Below are 21,010 nucleotides of genomic sequence, written 5' to 3'. Positions count from 1 at the left end.
TCCTCATTAAAAGTATGGCAGTCATGAGGAGTTCACCGAGAACACACAATTTGTTCGGATAACAGGCTCACCTCTGGCATGTTTGAGCAAAGGGACTATAATACCACCATGAAAAATGACTTCTTCTACAGCATTGAATGTCACACTGCAATTGTAAGGGATGAACCTTGCTCTCCCAGTTTGCTCCTTCTTTGATTTCCCAAGGGGGGTCAGAGTGCTTGTTTCAGGGAGTTGAACCTCCCATCATTCATTCAGGATCATGCTTGTCTCTAGTTGTAGCAGAGGTCTGACAGACCCCTACACATCTTAACACAACGATAAGGCAGACTCATAACTTCTTCTACCTCAGTTGGATTCTGGAGTTGACATTTTTTATTACCATCATCTCGGACATGGGTCGATTGACTTTAAGTATAAAAATAACATTTTAATAAACTAAGTTTGCTTAAGTATTAAACATAGCATAGATTTGCTCATCTTTATTGTAAAATATTATTATATTAATATTATATATTGTAAAAAAAAGTCACCCTATTGTAAAAAATAGCTGTAAAAGAAATGAGTGTTTACATTACATTTGATTTAGCGGTGGAAGAAATTATAAGTGATGCACATCCAGGCAAAAATACTCAGGTGCACGATGAAAAATATCACTGCCAGGCACAAAGACATAGTGCTACTTCCACCATGTAAGACGGAGTGCTACCACAGGTCCTTCAGTCCAACAGTTGTCAGACTCTTTAACATCAGCATGACTTCACGACTTTCTTATGCATGACTTTTTATCTATCTTATTATTTACGAGTAATTTCCTCCAACTGTGTGTATACAAGCTGCTGTGACAAGTGAATTTCCCATTTGTGGTAAACATTGAAGTCTGGCTTTTCTTATTATATCTTATAGGACACTGTAAGGCTCCAAGTAAATAAATAGTGTTATTCTCTTTTTAAGCAGGGATGGAAATTGAGAAATGGTTCCAGTTTCAAAGACTAAGAAAATCTAAATGTCAACAAATGTTGTACAAATATTTATTCATTTCATTCATTTTAGATAACGACAGAATGTTGATACAGCTAGCCCCCCTGTTTCACATAGATGAACGAGAATGGCTTTGGTATCAATAAAATATTATCAATTTCCAAATCTATTTTTAAGGCAATGTTTCGATCTACAAGATGTTCTTCAGGTCTATTGCCTGACTTTGTCAGTCAATGTGCTCCTAATGACTTTTGTTTTATTTTCTCTTTCTGTTTTAATTAACGCTTTTTAAAATATATTAAGGTCCAAAGGGAATCCAGTCAAAGAGAGAAAAAGCACATATCTAACCATTTTTAACACTGCCAAGTTAGTTAACATTTTTCTGTAATGGTTGTTTCTTACAGTACTTTCAGTGACCGTACTGTAATGTTGGTAAGATGAGGATTAAAAAGAGAATCAAACTATTTACACTTTATGCTCTATTATGAAAGAAAATTAAATGAGAAATTAACAGAAAAAGCTGAAATCTTCATTTTCCCACACGTCATAGATTTTTTTTGTTTTTAACTAAAGCTTCTATTCATATTCTTACTCTCTATTCATTGCTCTATTCATATTATTGCTTTTACATTTCCAAACTATTTTTGTCTGTACAGTAAGACTCCACAGACAACTGACAACCTCTCCAACAGTGAGAGGTCAGTGGGAAACAGACGGCTGACTTTGACACTTTGCCACTAATTAATTATCAAGCCCTAGAAAGCGCAGTGGGATATTAGCCTTTTATACATGACTCTGAGGGTGTAATTACAACATTGTACCAATCAACATTATGCCAACAGCGGGTGTCATTCATGATATTATACACCTTCTCTCTGCCAAATCACAAAAGCAGAAATCCTTGTGCGCACCTTTTTCTACCATAGGCCCTTGTTGCAGGTCTACCTGCATCACACTGAAAGCTACATTAGCCTCACCGATCATAACTAATGATTCAGAGCTCCACTCCAGACACAGCTGCTTGTGTTATCCACACCTATTACCTTGCACACCTGCTCATCCCAGCAAATAAAAGGTTTTAACATCAACAAGGCCAAAATGGTGGCTCATAAATCAATACTTGCAGTACATGTAAGTTTAAAATAGCCTTCCAAAGACACTAGGCAAGTAAACACCTACATGTCCCCCGAAATAATCAATGCATTTGGTGGAGTAGAAACTGTTCCCAAATTTTAGTCAGTGCAGTCGAAGATGCATGACATCCAAACATATGCTGTGGCACCCCCCTTAGGCCAATCAGCGCAATTTGGAAAATTAACCGCGTATAACAGACGGAGCGCCAGATGAATGAATGGACAGACAACAGTCAGACTAATCGGGGTCACACCCCCCCCGTTTTCACCGTGGCAACAGAAGTACAAACGTCTCATCAAAGCGTAAAGGTGGGACATATTTGCTTCATATTCATTACAAAGAAGAAATTTATTTCAAACTTATTTATCAAACCACCAAAAAAACACAACTACAACAATACACTCAACTGAAAATCAAGTGGACCGTCTGTAAACGTCGACATGATCTTGACAAACAGAAATTGAGCCATTTAAAAAAAAAAAAAAAAAAAAAGACGAAAAGAGAACAGCAAGTCGCTCGTCTCCACAACCTTGTTTATCACCCTATCAAGGATTTCCAAGGATCCCTGCAGCTCCTCTTCTCATTTATTGGACACAATGTGATGGTTATAAACCACCAGCTCGGGATAAAATTTAAAACTGGAGAGAGAATTCATTTGATATGTGACATAAACAAGACAGTTGCAGTTTTGTAATACGTCTTTAACACTGCACTGAATAATCTCTGTCTGACACAGCAATTGGCTCCATCCTGCTCCAGTATTTTTTCTATTGAAGGTTTCTTCGATACACAAACTGTATTTTTTTCTCTCCATCGCTAACAGAACATGCAAAACACTATTTCTGGTCAGGTTAAAATAGAAAGGCAAATTAGAAAGGCTTGGAACTGAAGTGTTTTCTTGTTTTTTTCCATCAGTCACCATCTTATTTTACTTGTGCTTTCATCTCATTTGTATCTTATCTTACTTACTTAACTTACTACAGGTGGGTGTTATTTTTCATATTATTTCACATTAATTCTGGCACTGTATCCCTGTTTTCTGTTCATTTTCTGTCTTTTCCCTATGAAGCACTCAGTGCATGTAATTTCTCTGCAAAAGCACTTTGAGTTGCATTCCTTGTATGAAAGGTGCCACACAAATAAAGTTATTATTATTAAATGTATTACGAGCACAGCTCTTATTTATGTGAAAGCCTAGAATTGAAGTGGATAACTTTGGAACATCTGGCATTTATGTCTGATTATGTGAATGCTCCTTTTAGTCAGCCAGGAACATAACCCCACAGTTTGGCAATCATCACACTGATTCTGGAGGTGGTTGGAAAAGACATCTGAAGGCAGCTGCAAGAACAGATGATAGTGATTGGCTCCTGTGTGGGGAAGGGAGGAGGAGTGATAATATTTGGCTTTTATGTTTGGTTGGTGGGAGCAAAGAGGGGGCTACATTTTAGCTTTTTAACAAGTTTTTCAAGCCATTAGAGGAGACGTGGTCAGGTTCTTCTCACGGAAAGACGAGGACTTCATTTAGTGAAGATTAATGTTTACTTTATAGAACACGCTGACAGCGTCAAGAATGGAAAACGATGTGTATGATGTGACTAAATGTTTACATGATTAAACATGCTTTTAATTAATGGCATGTGATTACAGAAAGAATAACTATGAACACCTCCGTATTAAAGTAAAGTTTAATCAACTTTAATAATGGATAAAAAACTTTCATTTAGGGTAAGCTTAATGAATAATACTAATTTTGAAAAGCTTGCTGTAAAGACACTATGTACAGAGAGCAATCAAAATTATTATAGTTTCAGATTTTTCATTAGTTTTTAATTTTTGCTTTCAGTTCTGTTTAGTTTCAGTTGGTTACAACAGCAAGTTTGTTAATTTGATTTTAGTTTTATTAGCTGCAGTATTAGTTTATTTAAAAAATTAATAAAATATGGGGTGTGTTTGTTTCCTACTTTTTATTTTATTTCTGTTAACTAACTACATCTTGATGTAGGCTTTTAGTTTTAGATAACTCTAATAAGCTTGGGACAAATACTTTTCTGTTTGGGAGATAATCAATCAGCAGCCTTTGGGAGAAATCCGGGGTTGCAGATTAGAGGAGCTGGGGTTCAGACAGTAACCACATACAGTATATTGTACGATCAACAGAAAACATAGTGTGTGGCAGTTTTAAGAGACTTAATTTGTTACTTCTGAAGAAATGGCAACTTTTAATTAGAAATTAAATAAATTAAGTTCTAGCCAATTATACATATGTTATTTGACCATAGGCAGGAGGCCAGTTTTGGCCTAACATGATAATGATTGGGCGATTTCTTGCTGTTTTACTTTTGACCAGTCATCATCCAACTTGGCTTCTATCCATCTTTGTACCCCCTGCCCAGTGACCCAAGATTATTAAGAGGCATTTATTAATGAATAAACATGCAGACAATTAAATAGTCATTACAGAGCTCTAACCCAAGCCATTAGATATTGCCCTACATATGTTTTTCCTATTTTTATTTTTAAATTCACTCTGATGCAAAGCAAACTTCCAACATCCACTAAAATGGATTCCTGGGATTTCAGAATACGTAATGAAGTCTATGAAAAACTTTTAATTGTATGAACAGTTATCTGCCACTGATAGACTTGTGCATTTAGGCCAAACTCTCCTCCCTCATGTCCTCAGAGATCTCTATGACTAATTCATTATTCTAAGCCTCTTTAAAGGTTGGCACTCTGTGCTGTGTGATCACTGAGAGCAGATACAAAGAATGTGGAACTTTATTATTCTTAGTCCAATTTACTCTGGATTAAGCAGTCTGCCTCCCCCCAACTATTGTGTGAAAATTACATATGCTTCGCTCAGTAATTTCATGCAAAAAAACAAGCCCCGGCACTGTGAAATGTATATAATAAATGCAGCATTGAAACTGCATCCTAATCCTTTTCAGCGTCCAACTTATCTTTATCCAATGCTGAGCACACTCTCTGATTGTTTGGGTGGTAACAGCCAAGACTCAAAGTCACCCCTCCTCATATCGATGGCTGAAAATAGTCATAAAAGTAAGAGTATTCTGTAGGTCCATGCTGTTTGAAGAAAGGTGCCATGTGTGACAAAGTACACCAGCTTATTTTTACCCTTTCCCTAATTATTAACAACTCAAACAGGATCCAGTGTTTTAATATTCAACAGGGAAAACAAGATTTCCCTGCCCCGTAGCACAAAACAACTATTAATCTATCTGTGGGAGGCTGATAGGGTTTAAATCAATACCAATGACTCAATGATTACTTGGCCAGCAGCTGAGATTTCTGGCATCCAAAACAGATGTTCCAATCCATGCCCTCTGTTTTAGAACAAATAATCTCCTTTTAAAAAGAGATTTCCAACATTACCTGCTGGAACAAACAATCCTCCCTCACTGGAGTTCACCTGCTGCATTGTAAAACTGCTCAGTAGGGTTGGTTGACAAGATGAATACATCAGCTAGAGGCTGAATACAAGGCTGTAGAGTCAGGATTTAAAATACACATCTAACGAGGTAATCAAATAAATTCTCTAAAATGTTTTAATTTAAGATATTTCACGTTTTGTCTATTAGGTTTAATCGATTACAAACATAAGAGACTTACCTAGAAGTTGGGAAATTTAAATTTTGTTTAAAAATACTTGAATTAACGATACAATTACCCAACATGCAAGAGCTCAACATTAACTTTTTAAGCTTTTGCTAGAATAACTCAAAATGATTAGCAAAATAATAAGAGATGACAACTAATCAATTAATTGACTTTTCTTTGGAGATCTAGTCGAACACAATACCAAATCTTGACACCTCTGTCCTTTTTTCTTGTTTTTTAGAAAGGGAAACAATGTAAAGAGACCATTCTACAATGTCATCAGTCCCCACTGCATGTAGGATGCAGTGGGGTACAGTGAAATCAATCTCAATCAATCATTTATTATTTCTGGTTGTGGCCCCATGATGCCTCTAATACTCCATTTTGAGCACCAAAGGATAAAGAGTAGTGCTAATTGAACAAGTGTTTAATGTACATCCCCACATCAATAAATGCGCATTCCTACATCAAGAGACAGCAGCAGAGGATGCAGGTCATTTTAATGCAAGCGCTCCACTTCTTCTCCTTACATGTATTTTACATGGGCAGTGTCAACTACTTCAGCGTCAGGTTAAGAGCCAAATGGACACATGAAATTAAAATTCACCGGAGTGATTTCTCGTGCAGAATTTGTAGGCATGGCTGATGAAAAAATTGAGCGGCAGGAGGAAAAGGAATATCACTAATTTAACATAACTGCTTAAGGACAGATTTAAGTGCTGCAAGTTATTTTTTATTCATTAAAGACAGCGAGGGAGAAATGTTTACTGAAATGTAAGGCTAACATTTTCAAACAGTAGCCTGGCCCAAAGCAAAAAATTTGGAGCAGCTTTCTTTTGCTTTTGTGTGAATTAAATCCCGTTTCATAGGCTTATGGTAAAATTATTATAATGTCTTTTGGACCCAATATAGCATAGCAGAGACTATTATAACAGTCAGGGATTTCTTTTCTCTCAAAGCCTATGTAACCTAATAAAAGAATCGATTACACTGGGCATTGCTCAAACTGGCACCATGCTCCGGGGTAGGAAACCCCCTCCCCCCCCCAAAAAAAAACATGTTTTCATAGACCACAGAGCACACAGTGATAAAATATAGACCAAGTCACGTAAGGCCATAGACTTTAATTCTATTACAGCAGAATAAGTGCACCAACATTATTTTGCAAACCTACTTATAGGCAGTTTTATATTTCCAAGCTAAACAGCACTGCATATGGAAAGCAAAATTCTCTTGTCATGTAAAACAGTTACAGTTCAGACTGATCTGTACAAGCACAGATGGGTTTCAGTCTGCGTTCAGGAAATAAATAATCAGTATTGTTCCCCAAAACGCCAAAAATGGTTTGACTGAGCTCTCTTCTCTCCGGGGGAGAAAAATAAACTGTGATTTAAAGTGATGTCAATGATTTAACTATATGAAAAAAAGAGTGGGTTAATGTTCCAACATTGAATTGGAAATTTAATTAGTAATGATTTCACGGGTCAAAGATGAAGTCCTGTTTGACACAGTTTGGATGAGGTCCTAAATCAATAGCATGTCAGCCGGAGGTGTTGACATAGAAAAATGTATTTCACATTCCGTCTTTTATCAAAATTCGATTAATTTTGCCACTTTTCTATTTATTTTCCTTTCTGGATTTGAATGCTCTGTTCCCCGCTGTCACCAACATTGTTTGAATTAAAGCTGACAAAACAACAGAAGCCCGTTTTTGTACACAACATGATGACTGAAGTCAGGCAAATCCAGCACACTCAATGCTGTGGTGGCCTAATTTGTAAAGCATTTGTTTCTCTGTGTTAAAATCAATGTGACTAAGATTCCAACTGTATGTTGAGCAGACTTGCACACGCTACAGTCAACAAGTGCTAGACAATATTATCGATATTTTTCAGGGTTACTTTGGAGACAAACACAATGAACTGAGGTTCGCTCTGTTCACGGGTCCATTTTCAGAACTGTTTCATCTTTGTGTTTCTCATAATCACAGCTGTATACATGCCAGGGATACACAGACAAACCTTTTTAACATATTTTCTATAACTTGTGCAGAGTGTCACTCTTCTGCTCTTCGATTAGACAAATGTTAGCAATCTATGAAAAAAGAAACAGAAATGCTACAAGTACTACGTTAAAAAAACTGAAACACTGACAAACGAATTATTCAGAAAACACATACATTCTGTTCTCTCCTTAGCGTCCTCCATCAATGTCCTCTTTGGCTCTGCCATTATTTCCAAAGAAGCTATCAAGCCCGGTTACATTGCCCATTTGCCCAGCTCCAGGTCTGGCATGGCTCCAGCTGCACACCTTGTTAGCACTCACCCCCACACCCAGACCTGAAAGCCTCCTCTTTCTGGTGGTCAGAAACACTAACACTCTCCTGGTGCTCTGAGCTCAGTTTCACTAAATAGTTGTCACCATAATGACCGACACCATTCACCTGATTACAAGTCATCGTAGCATATAAATCATTCAAAGTCTGTTATTTTAGAAAAGGTTCACAATGGGTCTTTAAATTAAAAACTGACATATAGGACAAATACAACTTCTGTGAGGCTAAACGCTAAAGCCATCAGAGCTGGCAGAGCTCCAGCAAAAATCAGAAACCATGGCCCGACTACCACACTGCAATGTTTATTTACATCAATTTAAAATGCGTAGTGTTTTGTCCACACAAACAAACAGTTAGTAGAGAAAAAGAAGCCTGTCACTCACACAAAGGAGACGGGAAAATGGCGACATCTTGTCATGTTCAGGGGATTAACAAAAACAAGCTGACAGCTACATCTAACATTTCGAGGCAGGAATACAGGTAGAAACATTCATCAGAAATCACAATCAAAATGTCAGTTTTTCTATTACTTTGACTGTTCATCCACATCTTTATATATAACTTAGACAGAATGTAAACCGTTACCGTGTAAACCTGCAGTGATTAATCTGCATTAATTATTCTGACCATTAATCTTGGTCTAGATGATGTCAGGCAGTAGTAAATAATGCCAATCACAGTTTACTACGATGGCCCAAGAACAGTCCAAAATAGTTATGCAACGTCTTTTTCCATGTATTCTTCTATATCAAAACCTTGGTGCCTACATTACCCACAATGCAAATCAATTGAAACCATGGTGGAAATGCAGACAACAATGGGCTGAAGGAACCTTTTAAGTTCCTTTAAAAGTAGTTCCCGGGACTAAAAGTTCTGGGTACTTGGATGGAAGCATGGCTTGTGCTCACATATGTACTCACCAAGATAAACAGACTCTGGTGTGTAAAACTGTTGCAGCTCCCATTCAATAAAAGTTGGAATGGCCACATTCAAACTTATTTTTAGGAAAGAATCTTAAAGTAAACATGAAATGCTGCACATATTTGCTTTTTCCAAATAGACTTGTGTTCTCTAAATATAAGTGGTACAGTCGTTGGATTCATTGCAGTGTTTGTGGACTATGTTGACACTTCCACAACTTGTGATTCCAAAGTTGGAGTTACCGGAGCCACGTGTCCTACTTGTAATTAGTGATTAAATAAGAGACTTTTTGCCAGCCTGCATCTTGTATTTACAGTAAATCTTACATGACAAGATCTGACATGACATTACAAAAAAAAAAAAGTCACAGACTACCTCCATAGAAATGATTGTCAAAGTCAAACACCAAAACCAATCTGCAGAAGCATGTAGCTTGTTCAAATGCACTTCCACATCTGCCATGCTGACAATGAGAAACAGTCGTGAACTTTGAGAACTGCAGCAGGAAAAGCAATCCCACAGCTGAAAACGATATTGTGCTGAGGAAGAATTAAGTGTTGGCTGCTTGTAGAGGAGGAAGCTGAGGTAGGTTGCCAGACTAGAGCACGCATGTCTGAGTCCTTTAGCAGATTTGTAGCACTGGGAATTCTGTGTGTGTGTGTGTGTGTGTGTGTGTGTGTGTGTGTGTGTGTGTGTGTGTGTGTGTGTGTGTGTGTGTGTGTGCGCACCAGTGGGACGGAAAGAAGAGATACTGAAAGATATGCTGAAAGCTAAAAATGTGGCCATATTTCTTCAGTTTCCACTGCACTGATCGCAGACAAATCCTTCATATGGAGGCCAACAGTCCACTGAGAAATACTGCTGATATGCAGAGTAGGAGAGCCAACACCTCTGTACCAGATGGTTTATCTGTTTTGACTCTGTTGATCTCTCCAGCTTTTACGGTCTGACAAACGACACGTACCATACGTATAACTAATCTTATACACCTACAGATTGCCATCTCTCATGTTGAATCCTTAGAAAAATGCCTTTTAATATTTACCCTTCTAATGTGAATACAGAGATACATTACAGCATGATCGTATTGTGTAAGTTAAACAATAAAATTCAGTCATCACAATGCATAGAAGAAATGTATTCACATTGCATAATAACAACACCGGAAAAAAATGTTTATGGTTTTATCAATCTGTCATTAAGTGATCTAGTGTTAATCTAGTGTTAATAAGTTATATTTTTATTGTTCTTGTCATCACATCTCCAAGTTATTGTGGGCTGTAAACAACGTGCAACGTTAAATTCTTTGCTCACTTTAAACAAATAGCGACTGAATGTTCAGATTTTACCAGCCAGTCAAGAGAGCCTACGACTGTTCCTTTTTCAAATGACAAAAAATAAAAAAATAATAATCTCACAACACACCACACCGGAAAACATGAAGACTATACCTGCTCTTACCACACACAATGTATACAACAATATATCTAAATATCATACTGTATATCGTTGCATATAAACCTTGACCTGCAGCATCTGCAGATTAATTCCACACCCGACATGTTAGAAGCGACACAAGATGAATGAAAACCAAGTGATTAGGTTCATGTTTCCGCTATCTTGACCGAAAGGGATTGAGCAGTCACCAACTTAGAGAGGTCAAGATCCGCTAGTAAACAAATGTAAAGTGCGTCATCAAATGGTTTTCAGTATCTCAAACTGAAAATTCCAATCTTCAGATTGTATATTTCTACTGAAAAGCAAGCAAGTGCAACTCCAATGTCAAACTCCTGTAAGCAGTAAAACGAGATTGTGCACTTGACGTTGCTTCGCTCGTCTTGGTGCGTGCGCTGTGCCACTTGGGTGGGAAGTTAGCAGGTGAGTCTGCAGATGTGCTGTCATTGCAGAATAAGACAACAAATTCCAAACATTTCCACCTTGCACGTCTCAGATGATTTGGTGTCTGGTGGATCACAAGGCAAACTATTCAACAGTCTGTTGAACTTATAGGCTTTTTGAATTTCAAATCATTACAGTCCAAACATTTCGCGGATGTTCAAATTTTAGATAAAAAGTGACAACTCAAACAGTTTACCAATGGGGGTTTTTTGGCTGGTGATCTCCACTTAACGTATAATTCATCATTCATCATCAATTTTGTGCCCTGGTTCTAACATTCATAACATTTTTTTTTTTTTTTAAACTTAATTGCTGAGATCTGGGAATGGGATGACATTGCCCCAACCAAGTCTGACAGGGTAAGATATATGAGCAGACAGACATTCAAACAGGTTGTAAACGAACACATGAACAATCTCTCTCTCTCTCTCTATCCTGGACCACTGGACCCCTCTCTCTCTCTCTCTCTTTCTCCCTTTCCCCTAGCTGTCGGTGCCTCATTCCAGATGTTTTGGATCTGGATCTTTGTCCTCCTCTCATCTCTCCCTCTGTTTGATTTTCATCATCTCTCCTATCTCTCTGAATGGTGTGCTTGGGCTTTGCCTCTTGTATGTTTGTGTAGTCTGTGGAGAGATGGTTGTGTGGCTCAGGTCTTATCTCTTCAGCACCACCTGGATGTTGCTCGACATCCTCCAGGATCAATATTGTTCATATACAGAGGGATTTCTCCTGTTTGCTCGCTGAAATCAGAAACAGCTTTTATTGTCAAGTAGGTTTTCACATAGAAATTGCTTTAGTGTTTTGGTGCATAAGAAACACATATTTTAAAAAAATTGGAAAAAAAAAGTTTCTTCCATTTTTCTCCCCCCATTCATTTTTGAATGAAATTCAAATTAAAAATGATTTTGTTTTGCAACACCTTTGCCAAATAATCTAAACCAGTTTATCTTCAGGTAAAGCTGTAAATGAATGTACCAGAAATTAACCCAATCAATCTTCTGTACTTGTCGTAGAACCAGGAAACTGTGTTTACAATGGATAAAAGACTAAATGTGTTGCTCCGTTGGGGTTCTTTTGTGGCTTACTATAGTGCGAAGTTCCTGGTTCTCAAGAATTACTCTAACTTTGGGGTTTGTTCTATCCCTCGGGTCATGGGGCCAGATCGATTGTGCCCACTCCTCTTGTGGCTGGACCTGGGACCTGTTACAACATAGGCTAGCTGCTTTTAGTTTCTTTTTCTTTTTTTTGCTAAGCTATGCTAACCAGCTGCAGGCTGTACTTTCATATGCATAGAGAAATATAAGATTATCAATCTTCTCCTGTAACTCTCTGCCAGAAAGTATATTTCCCAAAATGTCAAGCGACAGTATTCCTTTATCCCTGTCCTGGGAATCCTGCAATGAGTAGTCAAGTTCAGTGTGCACTGTTTGATGAATGAACTTGGTTAAATTATCCATTCCCATATGTATCTGTTCAACTAGGAGTAGAAGTTGCGGTACTTTGTTATAAAACTTGATAGCATAAGAGAAAGGGTTTAAATATGCAGAGCCACCATAGGGGAGGTGACACAGCTTTATAAGCACCGCTATGACTTATTCAGACCTTCTGAGAGGTTATACAATCCCAGCTACAAAGCCCTGACCATTTTATACAGCAGGGGAGGTCTTGCACCCCCCCCTAGACATTTGCCATATGTGGACATAAATGTCACATACCATTTCCTCTGTTCAAATTTGTATTCCATGTAGAGGAATTAAAGTGGCCACATTCAGTGTAACCTTTCCTTCATTTAGAAATCAAATTCTCTTCCAGTGTTTCAAGAGAGACAACCTATTAGTGTATGTGTCAGATATATTGCCATTTAATGACAAGACCACCAGAATTAGAGGAAAAGGATTCAACCCTTGTAACACCACAGAAAGAAAAGAGTGTGCCATCACATCTCGGTGTTGGCAAAGCCCAACCGACGACAGACCTAAAATCCATCCCAGAAGGTGTCCAAAAAGTGTCTATTCCTCTTTTTCCCCCCATAATGTAGATGTGGAATCTAGCCGGTAAAAATGTTTCAGTGTCTGACTCACAATACCAGCGGCAGTAGAGAAAGCTATTTCAAAATCAAAGCCACTGTGTGAGGTGCAACACGCAAGAACTGATTCATACCATAAATGTGTGGTCTTCTAACGTAGAAGAAAGATTGCTTCCCTGCTGAGAATAGTTACAGAAGTACATCATGTCCATGCAATCACCAGCAAGTGCTTGTATCCTGTTCTCCCCTTCAGTGAATCAGGAAATCCTTCGCTATTATGAACATATTCTGTGTGAATGTCATGGACAAATTACTTATAATTATGTGGTGTAGAGGAGACATTTATTTCTTCTTTTTTTAAAGGTTAACTATAAACTAAGGAAGCCATATATTAAAAAAAACAATTCAATAAACCTGGTACATTGTCAGGGTGATCTCTAGGCTTGGGCTGATGTAAACATTTTCACATCGTGTGATATTAGGTCAATGTAAAGTGGAACATGTTTTCTACACGTTTCTACAAATGTTTCGCAATAAAAGCCATTAATTTCTGAGTTTCTTCAGCAATGTATTTCACAAACTAGTTCTCATAAAGACACCGCCATCTCTCCGCCATCGTCTGCTCAGCTGCTAATGCAATATAGGATAGGATAGGATATTTGCTCTTTGTTCTGGCGTTTTTATTAAAATATCTATCCGTCATCAACATAAGCTTTCAGAAGAGGGGTTAGTGTTTATTGCAATAGGAGGCACGCTGGTTTCACTTTTTGGCCCCTCAGTGGTCCCTCATTTATCGCAGGGGATACGTTCTAAAAATAACCCGCAATAAACGAAATCCGCGAAGTAAGTTTTATAATTATTATACATGTTTTAAGGCCGTAAAACCCCTAACCACACACTTTTCTACACCTTTTTACACACATTTTGTACAGTACTCGCTTAGTTAATCAGGACGCAGAACACACGTGCGGTTCTCCCTTAGCCAATTTAGGACGCAGAACACAATGCGCGTTCATACTCTACAGTACGCTGTAAAAAAAAAGCATGCAAAATTACACTAAAAAAATCCACGAAACAGCAAGTCTGCGAAAAGTGAACCGCGATAGAGCAAGGGACGACTGTATGTGCTGCAGAGAGAGCTGACAGACATGGATTAGGCACAGTTTGCATAAAACCGGACCAATAAAACCTGAAACCAACCCAACCGGAGTGATCACCTGTACATCATTGCATTCAAAACCGTACACCAAGCCAAGATAGTGGCGGATTAGTTTAGACAGAGATTACTTTTTTATAATATCCAGAGATTTAAAAGAGATGAACATTTCTCTCATTGCTTAAATTCAAGAAGCATATGTATGGATTCAGAAACTACATATGTATGTATAAATATAACCCAACTTTAAACAGTTGTCTGGCGTAGATCGGGTGTTTTGAACGAGTCGAGAATCTTCACATACACTAAGTGAAATAAATGGCAAGCCATCATCTACCATGAAAGTCTGTCTGAAGCCAATTTATGAACCAAAGAACATATAATGTATGTTTTATTTACTGTAATTAATCCACACTCTTCAGAAATGAAAAGCCAAGTAGGGGTATATTCAACATGGTTAATTGATTTTACTGAGGCATTCATCTCTGGCGACAAAACATGCACACTTTCATGATTCACATATTTCAAGATTCTAACAATAAGGTCTACCAAGAAAAAAGGGGTTAATGCATTGTAAACAAATAGCATACTGCTCCTTTAAGCAAGAACTAGCAACAAGCCCTGAAGCCCTTGGTAGAGATGCTGCACATCATGCTACATCTGAAGGAACTAGTGCTTCACAAAAGGTTCCTTTCAAAGAGCTGATGAAGGACAGCATCCTTAGAATTCACTCCACAACAGAGAAAAATACAGCTCCGAGCATCGCAGGGATTCAAGCATAGCTGCTCTTCAAAAACATTCTAAAAGACAATTTTTATGATTAAAAACTTGTGGACTCTTGCAACAATTGTTAAGAAAATCAATTACAGGATGGACAAGCTTGTGACTGTAATTATAGAACAAGGCTGCAAGTAAAAGAAGGACTTTTCTTTCCAGTAACAGCTTCTTTTTCTTATTGTTTCCAGTCGGAGGTTGCCCTCTGTTCAGGGAGCACAGATTGGTTTTAGCCTTGAGCCCATCTGTCACTGAAAATTCAAAAAACATACTGCTTGCAAAATGGTGCCATGCTCCAAACGGGTTTGCCATTATCTGAGTGCCACAAAAAGCTCTTCCCTTAAGCATTGACTGAACGCTGCTATCTAAATATAAAAACCGTATGCTTCATGCATGCAAACACAAACTAAAGTGGCAGGTGCACCAACAACAATGCGACATCTTGACATCGCGACAGCACAAAACAAAAACAGAATAACTAAATAGCAACGCTGACTCATTTGCAGTCACCAAGTGTTTATGCATGCGGATAGACGGCGAGGTATCTGCTGCCTGTGTTTCACATACAACGGGACGGGACACAGGAAACCTCTTCAAAAACGCAAAGGCTTTGTTTCACCATGTATAAAATCAATTAGGCTAGAACATGAGAGCTGGTGTGTGACACTGCTGCTTTGTCTTCTCTCTGTCCAGTGTCTACTCTCACAGATAGGCTGGTGCTGGGAAGGCTGCCAACAACATACAAACCATGACTGGGCAAACATCGCTCCCCAGGCCGTGTTATGCAGCTGACTGCAGACGCAGCTCAGAGCAATCAGTGGTACTTAATCACTGCATTTTGCCACACCTAGTATGATGTGACACACTCACTTTCTAGTAATTTAATATATTATGGTCTTGGACTGTTGGTTAGATAAAATAAGACATAAAGAAGACGTCCGTTTGTGCTCTTGGAAAGAGTGATTTTTACTGGTTTTATGTTTTTAAGATACACAAATAATCATCTGTTGCAGTCGTGTGTCGGCCTTTCCCCCTTCTGTTTTATTTTATAAAAAGGTAATAATTTTAGGAAGATAGCACGATGAAACACTGCAGGAAACACGGATCAGTGCTTTAGTGCCATCTAATGGTATAGTTGCTCCATCTTTAAACACCATTTAAAGCCCGGCTACAGTCAAATAATACTTTTTAAAAAATGGCCCATGCCTTTTCCTAAACACTTGGCCTTGATGGAACATCATGAGGTCAAGCAAAAGCAAAAAAAAAAGATGTGAGCGAGATTTAAAGTTAAGTTAAGTAAAGTAAAGGAGACATGGTGCTCAGAGAAGCCGACTACACTTACATTCACCTTTCTTCTTTTTAAATTTTTTTTTTTTTTATGAGGCATATGTCCAGCAACAAACATTAAAGTGCTGTACTTTTCAAGGCTTCTTGTCTATGACAAAAGTTTTGGATTGTATCACAAGCATAAAGTACATACTCTGTTTTTCTACATTTACATGGTCAAACTATACAATGGTGTATTGCTTTTAAGGTTGCTGCTGCAAGGAACTGTGGGGCAGCAATATTTCCCTTTTGTTAAGGATAGAGTAGATAAGAAAAGAAGCACTAAAGCACCTTTGCCTTGAATTATCGAGCTCTTATCATGGCTGCCATGTAAATACTTTAATTTCACTCATCTTCAGAAGCAGATGCAGAGTTTAGTTTGCCCACTCTGGGCTACTGTAGAAAAATGGTGGTTCAACATGGCGGACTCGAGGGACGTGTGGTTTCTCTAGATATTAAAGGCTCATTCTAAGATAAGAAAAAGATAATGATTCTTATTGTCTGATGATCTTTACACTAATATTATATTCTATAAATAGAGCCTACTTAATCTTACACATTGGACCTTTAAGTATGTAGTTAGAGATACAGTATTATATATAGCACATAATATTAATGGTTGGAGGTAACAAACCTGATGCAGTGTTTTTGTAGTATCGACTAAACAGAAAGGTGTTAATTACAAAAAGCTGGAATGAAATGTGTGATGAGAATCTTGGTTACATATTTGTAAAATTTGTTAGAAACTGATCTTAAAATTTTATTTTTTTACACCTGCTTTGAATTTAGTTTGTAAAAAAAGTACAAAAAAGGTTTTGTACAAAAAATATGAAAAAAAGTATTTTTTTAAAAAGACCACTTGATAGGATTTAGTGCTATCTAGCAGTGTAGTTGCTGATTGCAACCCCTCACCTCTCCTTCTCCTTTCTAGCATGAAGGAGAAACTATGGGGGTCATCCAATGCTATCTAAAGACAGTGTTTAGTTTGTCCATTCTGGGCTACTGTTCAGATATGAAGGTTCAATGATGGACTCCATGGAAGAGGACCCACGGTGTCTGTAGATAGGTTCATTCTAAGGTAACAAACGGATGATGATTCTTATTTTTGGGTGATTTTATGCACACACTTTATGCATTTTATATTCCATTTGTCATATTCTGTACATGCAGCCCCGGAAATCTTACGCACTGCACCTTTAATAAAACTAGGTTACACCTTATTTCTGTTAACTGTGAGAAAATTGACATATCCTGGGCCAATGAGTAACAAGAAAGCTCGTCTTCAAACACCCTCTTCAGATCAAACACGCCTCCCTGAAGTGCCCTTAAAAAAAAAAAAAAAAAAAAAAAAAAAACTTTAATCTCTATCAGCTCAAGGAATGCTGCTCTGCACCTGACCTCTGACCCATGCGTGGAGGAGAATGGTCAGGAAGAAGAGGTGGACTTCTCTTCAGGCATCACATTTAAAACTCGCTGTCTCCCAGGCTCCACTTATATGCAGAGTGACCAATCACAATGGCATCTTGATAATAATAAAAAAAATAATAATCCCTGTGAGGCTTTAATCAACTCTGCAGGAAACTAGAATCGTTAACTTGTTTACGACGTTATGCGTGAGCCAATATATATGAAAATTTAGGTGTGGAAAGTGGAATAATAGATTCATTACTGTACTGTATTTTACCCAGAGCAGTCTTAAAGTCCATGATATTGCTTTTTCACACGTGGGGATTTGTCTGCTTAGCTGTTCATCCAGCCAGTCTACTACATTCCTCTAGAGATATTCTTACAAATTGTTTACTTAGCATGCGAGTGTGACAAGGAGAGAGAGGTTTTAACTGCTGGGGTGAGTGCAGCATGGCTTCAGTGCCTCATGCGTGTATGAGTGTGTGTGTGTAACCTGAGGTCTCTGGAGGGCCAAGAAGTCTCTGAAACACGTCCCGGCCATGCGCCAAATCCGTTACTGCAATTACATCTGACAGCAACGCCTTCATTGTCCAGGAAGGTGGGTATCCCTGCACTAAGCAACGCTGACCCACAGGCGTTAGCGGGATTTGTGTAGGCTGTGGTATTGCAGCACACTTCGCTTCGCAGCCTTGGTGAAGCCATCAAGGAGAGTATATTCTTTAGTGCACACGTAGGCGTTTCTTTTGTGTGGTAATGAAATTGAGGCAAGACTTAGTGAAAATGAGTAGGAGAGGGGATATATTGTGCAGAATGCCTGAAAGGATGCAAAGGATGGTTATGCAGTAAATATGGAAAGAATTGCACTCTGTCACAGTGTGGCTCACTCTCATTGCTATATGAGCGCCTTTAAAAATATGGCTCCAAAACGAACAAACAGAGACTACACTGGAAGGAGCAGTGTGGTTAAACCACGCTTTGCATTGTCATACTCTTATTACAGCTGGAAACAGAGCTCCTGCATCAATAGGAAGAATCTTAAAACGGAGGATTATCGTTTCAGAGTCCAGCTAGATCACTTTGGACATGTCAGAAAATCATCTTTGGGATGCTTGATTTAGGGTTTTTGTACACTCTGTCTATGTAGGATCAACTATAGGTTTATCTGTTGTGTAAGAGCCCTCCCACCACGAAAGACTTTGCACACATAAAATTCAAAAAGCAGTTTGTAGGTAGCGCTTCAGCTCCTATCCAATGTGTTGTACATATAGTCACCTGATGGTACTATTTATATCTCCCAGAGTGGAGATTGTTGCGTTATCTCTACAGGAACTTACAGTGAGCCTGCGAGTTTCCAAAGCATTAAAGACCAAGAACATGCTCAAAAGTACCATAACATTCCTGCATAGTTGTGCAAGCATGGAGGCTCTTCTATCAGTGTGTGTGTCTGTAAATGACCAGTCAGAACAGCAGCCACCTCTGCAGTTACATGTTGCTGAAAATTGGCACAATCACTTTTATTTTTTTTATATTAATGCAACACAATTATGATCCTGGAAGCCTGCTGAAGAGGGTAGGAAAAGAAGGGAAGGGGGAGAAAGAGGAGGAGGAGGAAAGAGGAAGGAGGAAGGAGAAGGGGGGGGTGTCTCACTCACCATATGAAAGCGCCGAAACACAGATGAGGAGAGTCCATCTGCAATCCCGTACACCTGACATGGTAGAAATCCCAGCAGGCGGATGTTAAATCCCAGTTGTTTCCAGTAGCCGATGGTGGATAAATAAACCTCTCTGCAGGTGTTAGCCTCCACACGATGCTGTTGCAGTTCTTCCGAGGGGGTCTTAAGTTGAATAATGCGCAATGGATCTGTATCTGCACGAGGATTTGAGCGCGCGCGCGCGTGTGTGTGTGTTTGACAGTGTGTGCGATGGAGGTCTTCAAAAAAAAATCAAAAATAAAATGTTATTGTCCAGCTACAGTCTTTACAACGAACCTAGAAGGCACGCGTCTTCTTCTCCAGCCGGAAAAGATTGGATTTTTTTCCACATGGGAGAAGAAAGTTAAAAGTATCCTGCTCCAAATTGGATAACTGAAGGAAGGACAGAGACCCAGTGTGACTCAAACGGATCCAAGTCCTTGCGAGAAACCCGATAAATGTCCCCCCCCTCCCCTAAAAAAAAAAAGAAATCATAAATCAGTGGGCATCAGTGGAGAGATGACGCGCGCCCTGGCTTTAAAACGCAGGAATCCTGCGTGCCAACCTCAACCCAAGATATATAAAAAAAAAACAAGGGGATAGACTAGGATGAAGAAGAAGCAGAGGAGAAAGAGCAGCAGGGATTGTCAGTGTGATTAGTCATTCTCCAATTAAGAATTCAAAGATGAAATTCCTAGCGCAAATTATGGAGAGGAGGAGGGAAAAAAAGAAGGGGGGCGAAAAAAAAAAGGCGTCGATCCGGGCACCGCTGCGCTCTCTGGTTCAGCTGTCACTTCTCCACTTCTCGGGTTTCATTTAAAATCCACAGAAAAAAAAAAAAAAATGTGGAAATATACTCTGAGCTGTAAACAAGCCAGAAAAAAAAATGTCCGGGGTGAGAAGCTGTAACCAAAAGAATGAGAGAGAAAAAAAAACAAGGTTTCCAGGAGTTCACCTACCGCAGCGTGTGGAGACAGTCAGTCAGCCGAACATGACCAGAGCGCAAAGATCCGCCAAACTCCTCACACTTCTTCTTTGTTGGATCCCGTTTTACTTTATGAGCAGTAAACCGGAGAGGAGAGGAGCATCGTCGGTTTACCGGAGTCTGAAACACAGCCAAGTCCGAGCAACTCTCTCCGTTTCTGGGTGCATTTAAATCCAACCAAACCTTCGGACTTTGCTGCACCTGTCTGAGGTGGACTCTGTGCCGTGGACGGAGCTCGCTGAGGCCGCTGTCTTCACCACAGAGGTGTCCGGTCCGGTTTTTAACTCCGCTCCAAACTAAACGTGCTCACCTTAAAATGTACTGAGCCGCAGCTCGCGCCGGTTAAGCACGCTGCAATATCAAAACTCATATCCGGGAAGAATTTTCAAAATAAAATAAAGAACGTTTGTAGTTTTTTTTTTTTTTTTTTGCGGGGATTTGACTCCTAAAGCGAATACATATTATTTAAAGCATCTATATTAAAATACAGTGCATATATACATAACACATTTAATTATATGACATTAACATACTTATCATATCTTATTATTAATAGCCAGTTACTGCTATTATTGTTTTACATTAATGCTGAACAAATATCCTGATATATAGAGGACATAAATATTAAAACCAGACCAAAGCTGAATCTTAAGAGATAATTCTGACTGTAAGTTAAATCAGTATCACGAACAATGCCTAATTTATGGCCACTAATATCCATCCACCCTATTTTCTGTAACCCGCTTAGCCTTATCAG

At 38.7% G+C, this 21,010-nt stretch overlaps 1 protein-coding gene across 1 annotated transcript in view; it reads right to left on the bottom strand.

Annotated features, from left to right (window-relative positions):
- Window positions 1–20,623, bottom strand: part of tmem132e (transmembrane protein 132E) — a 349,939-nt gene extending 329,316 nt beyond the window's left edge. Inside the window, exons 1-2 of the mRNA XM_019252827.2 lie at window positions 20,228–20,623; window positions 19,230–20,131 (exon numbers count right to left, since the gene is read on the bottom strand). Of these exons, the coding sequence (XP_019108372.2) occupies window positions 19,230–19,290 (61 nt within the window). The 5' untranslated portion in view covers window positions 19,291–20,131; window positions 20,228–20,623. The remainder of the gene's footprint in view (window positions 1–19,229; window positions 20,132–20,227) is intronic.
- Between the last annotated feature and the right edge of the window lie 387 nt (window positions 20,624–21,010).

This window comes from Larimichthys crocea, chromosome III, assembly GCF_000972845.2.
Source record: "Larimichthys crocea isolate SSNF chromosome III, L_crocea_2.0, whole genome shotgun sequence".
Classification (NCBI taxonomy): Eukaryota; Metazoa; Chordata; class Actinopteri; family Sciaenidae; genus Larimichthys; species Larimichthys crocea.
Note: the sequence above shows the minus strand (reverse complement) of the source record. Positions and strands in the feature narration are given on the sequence as shown.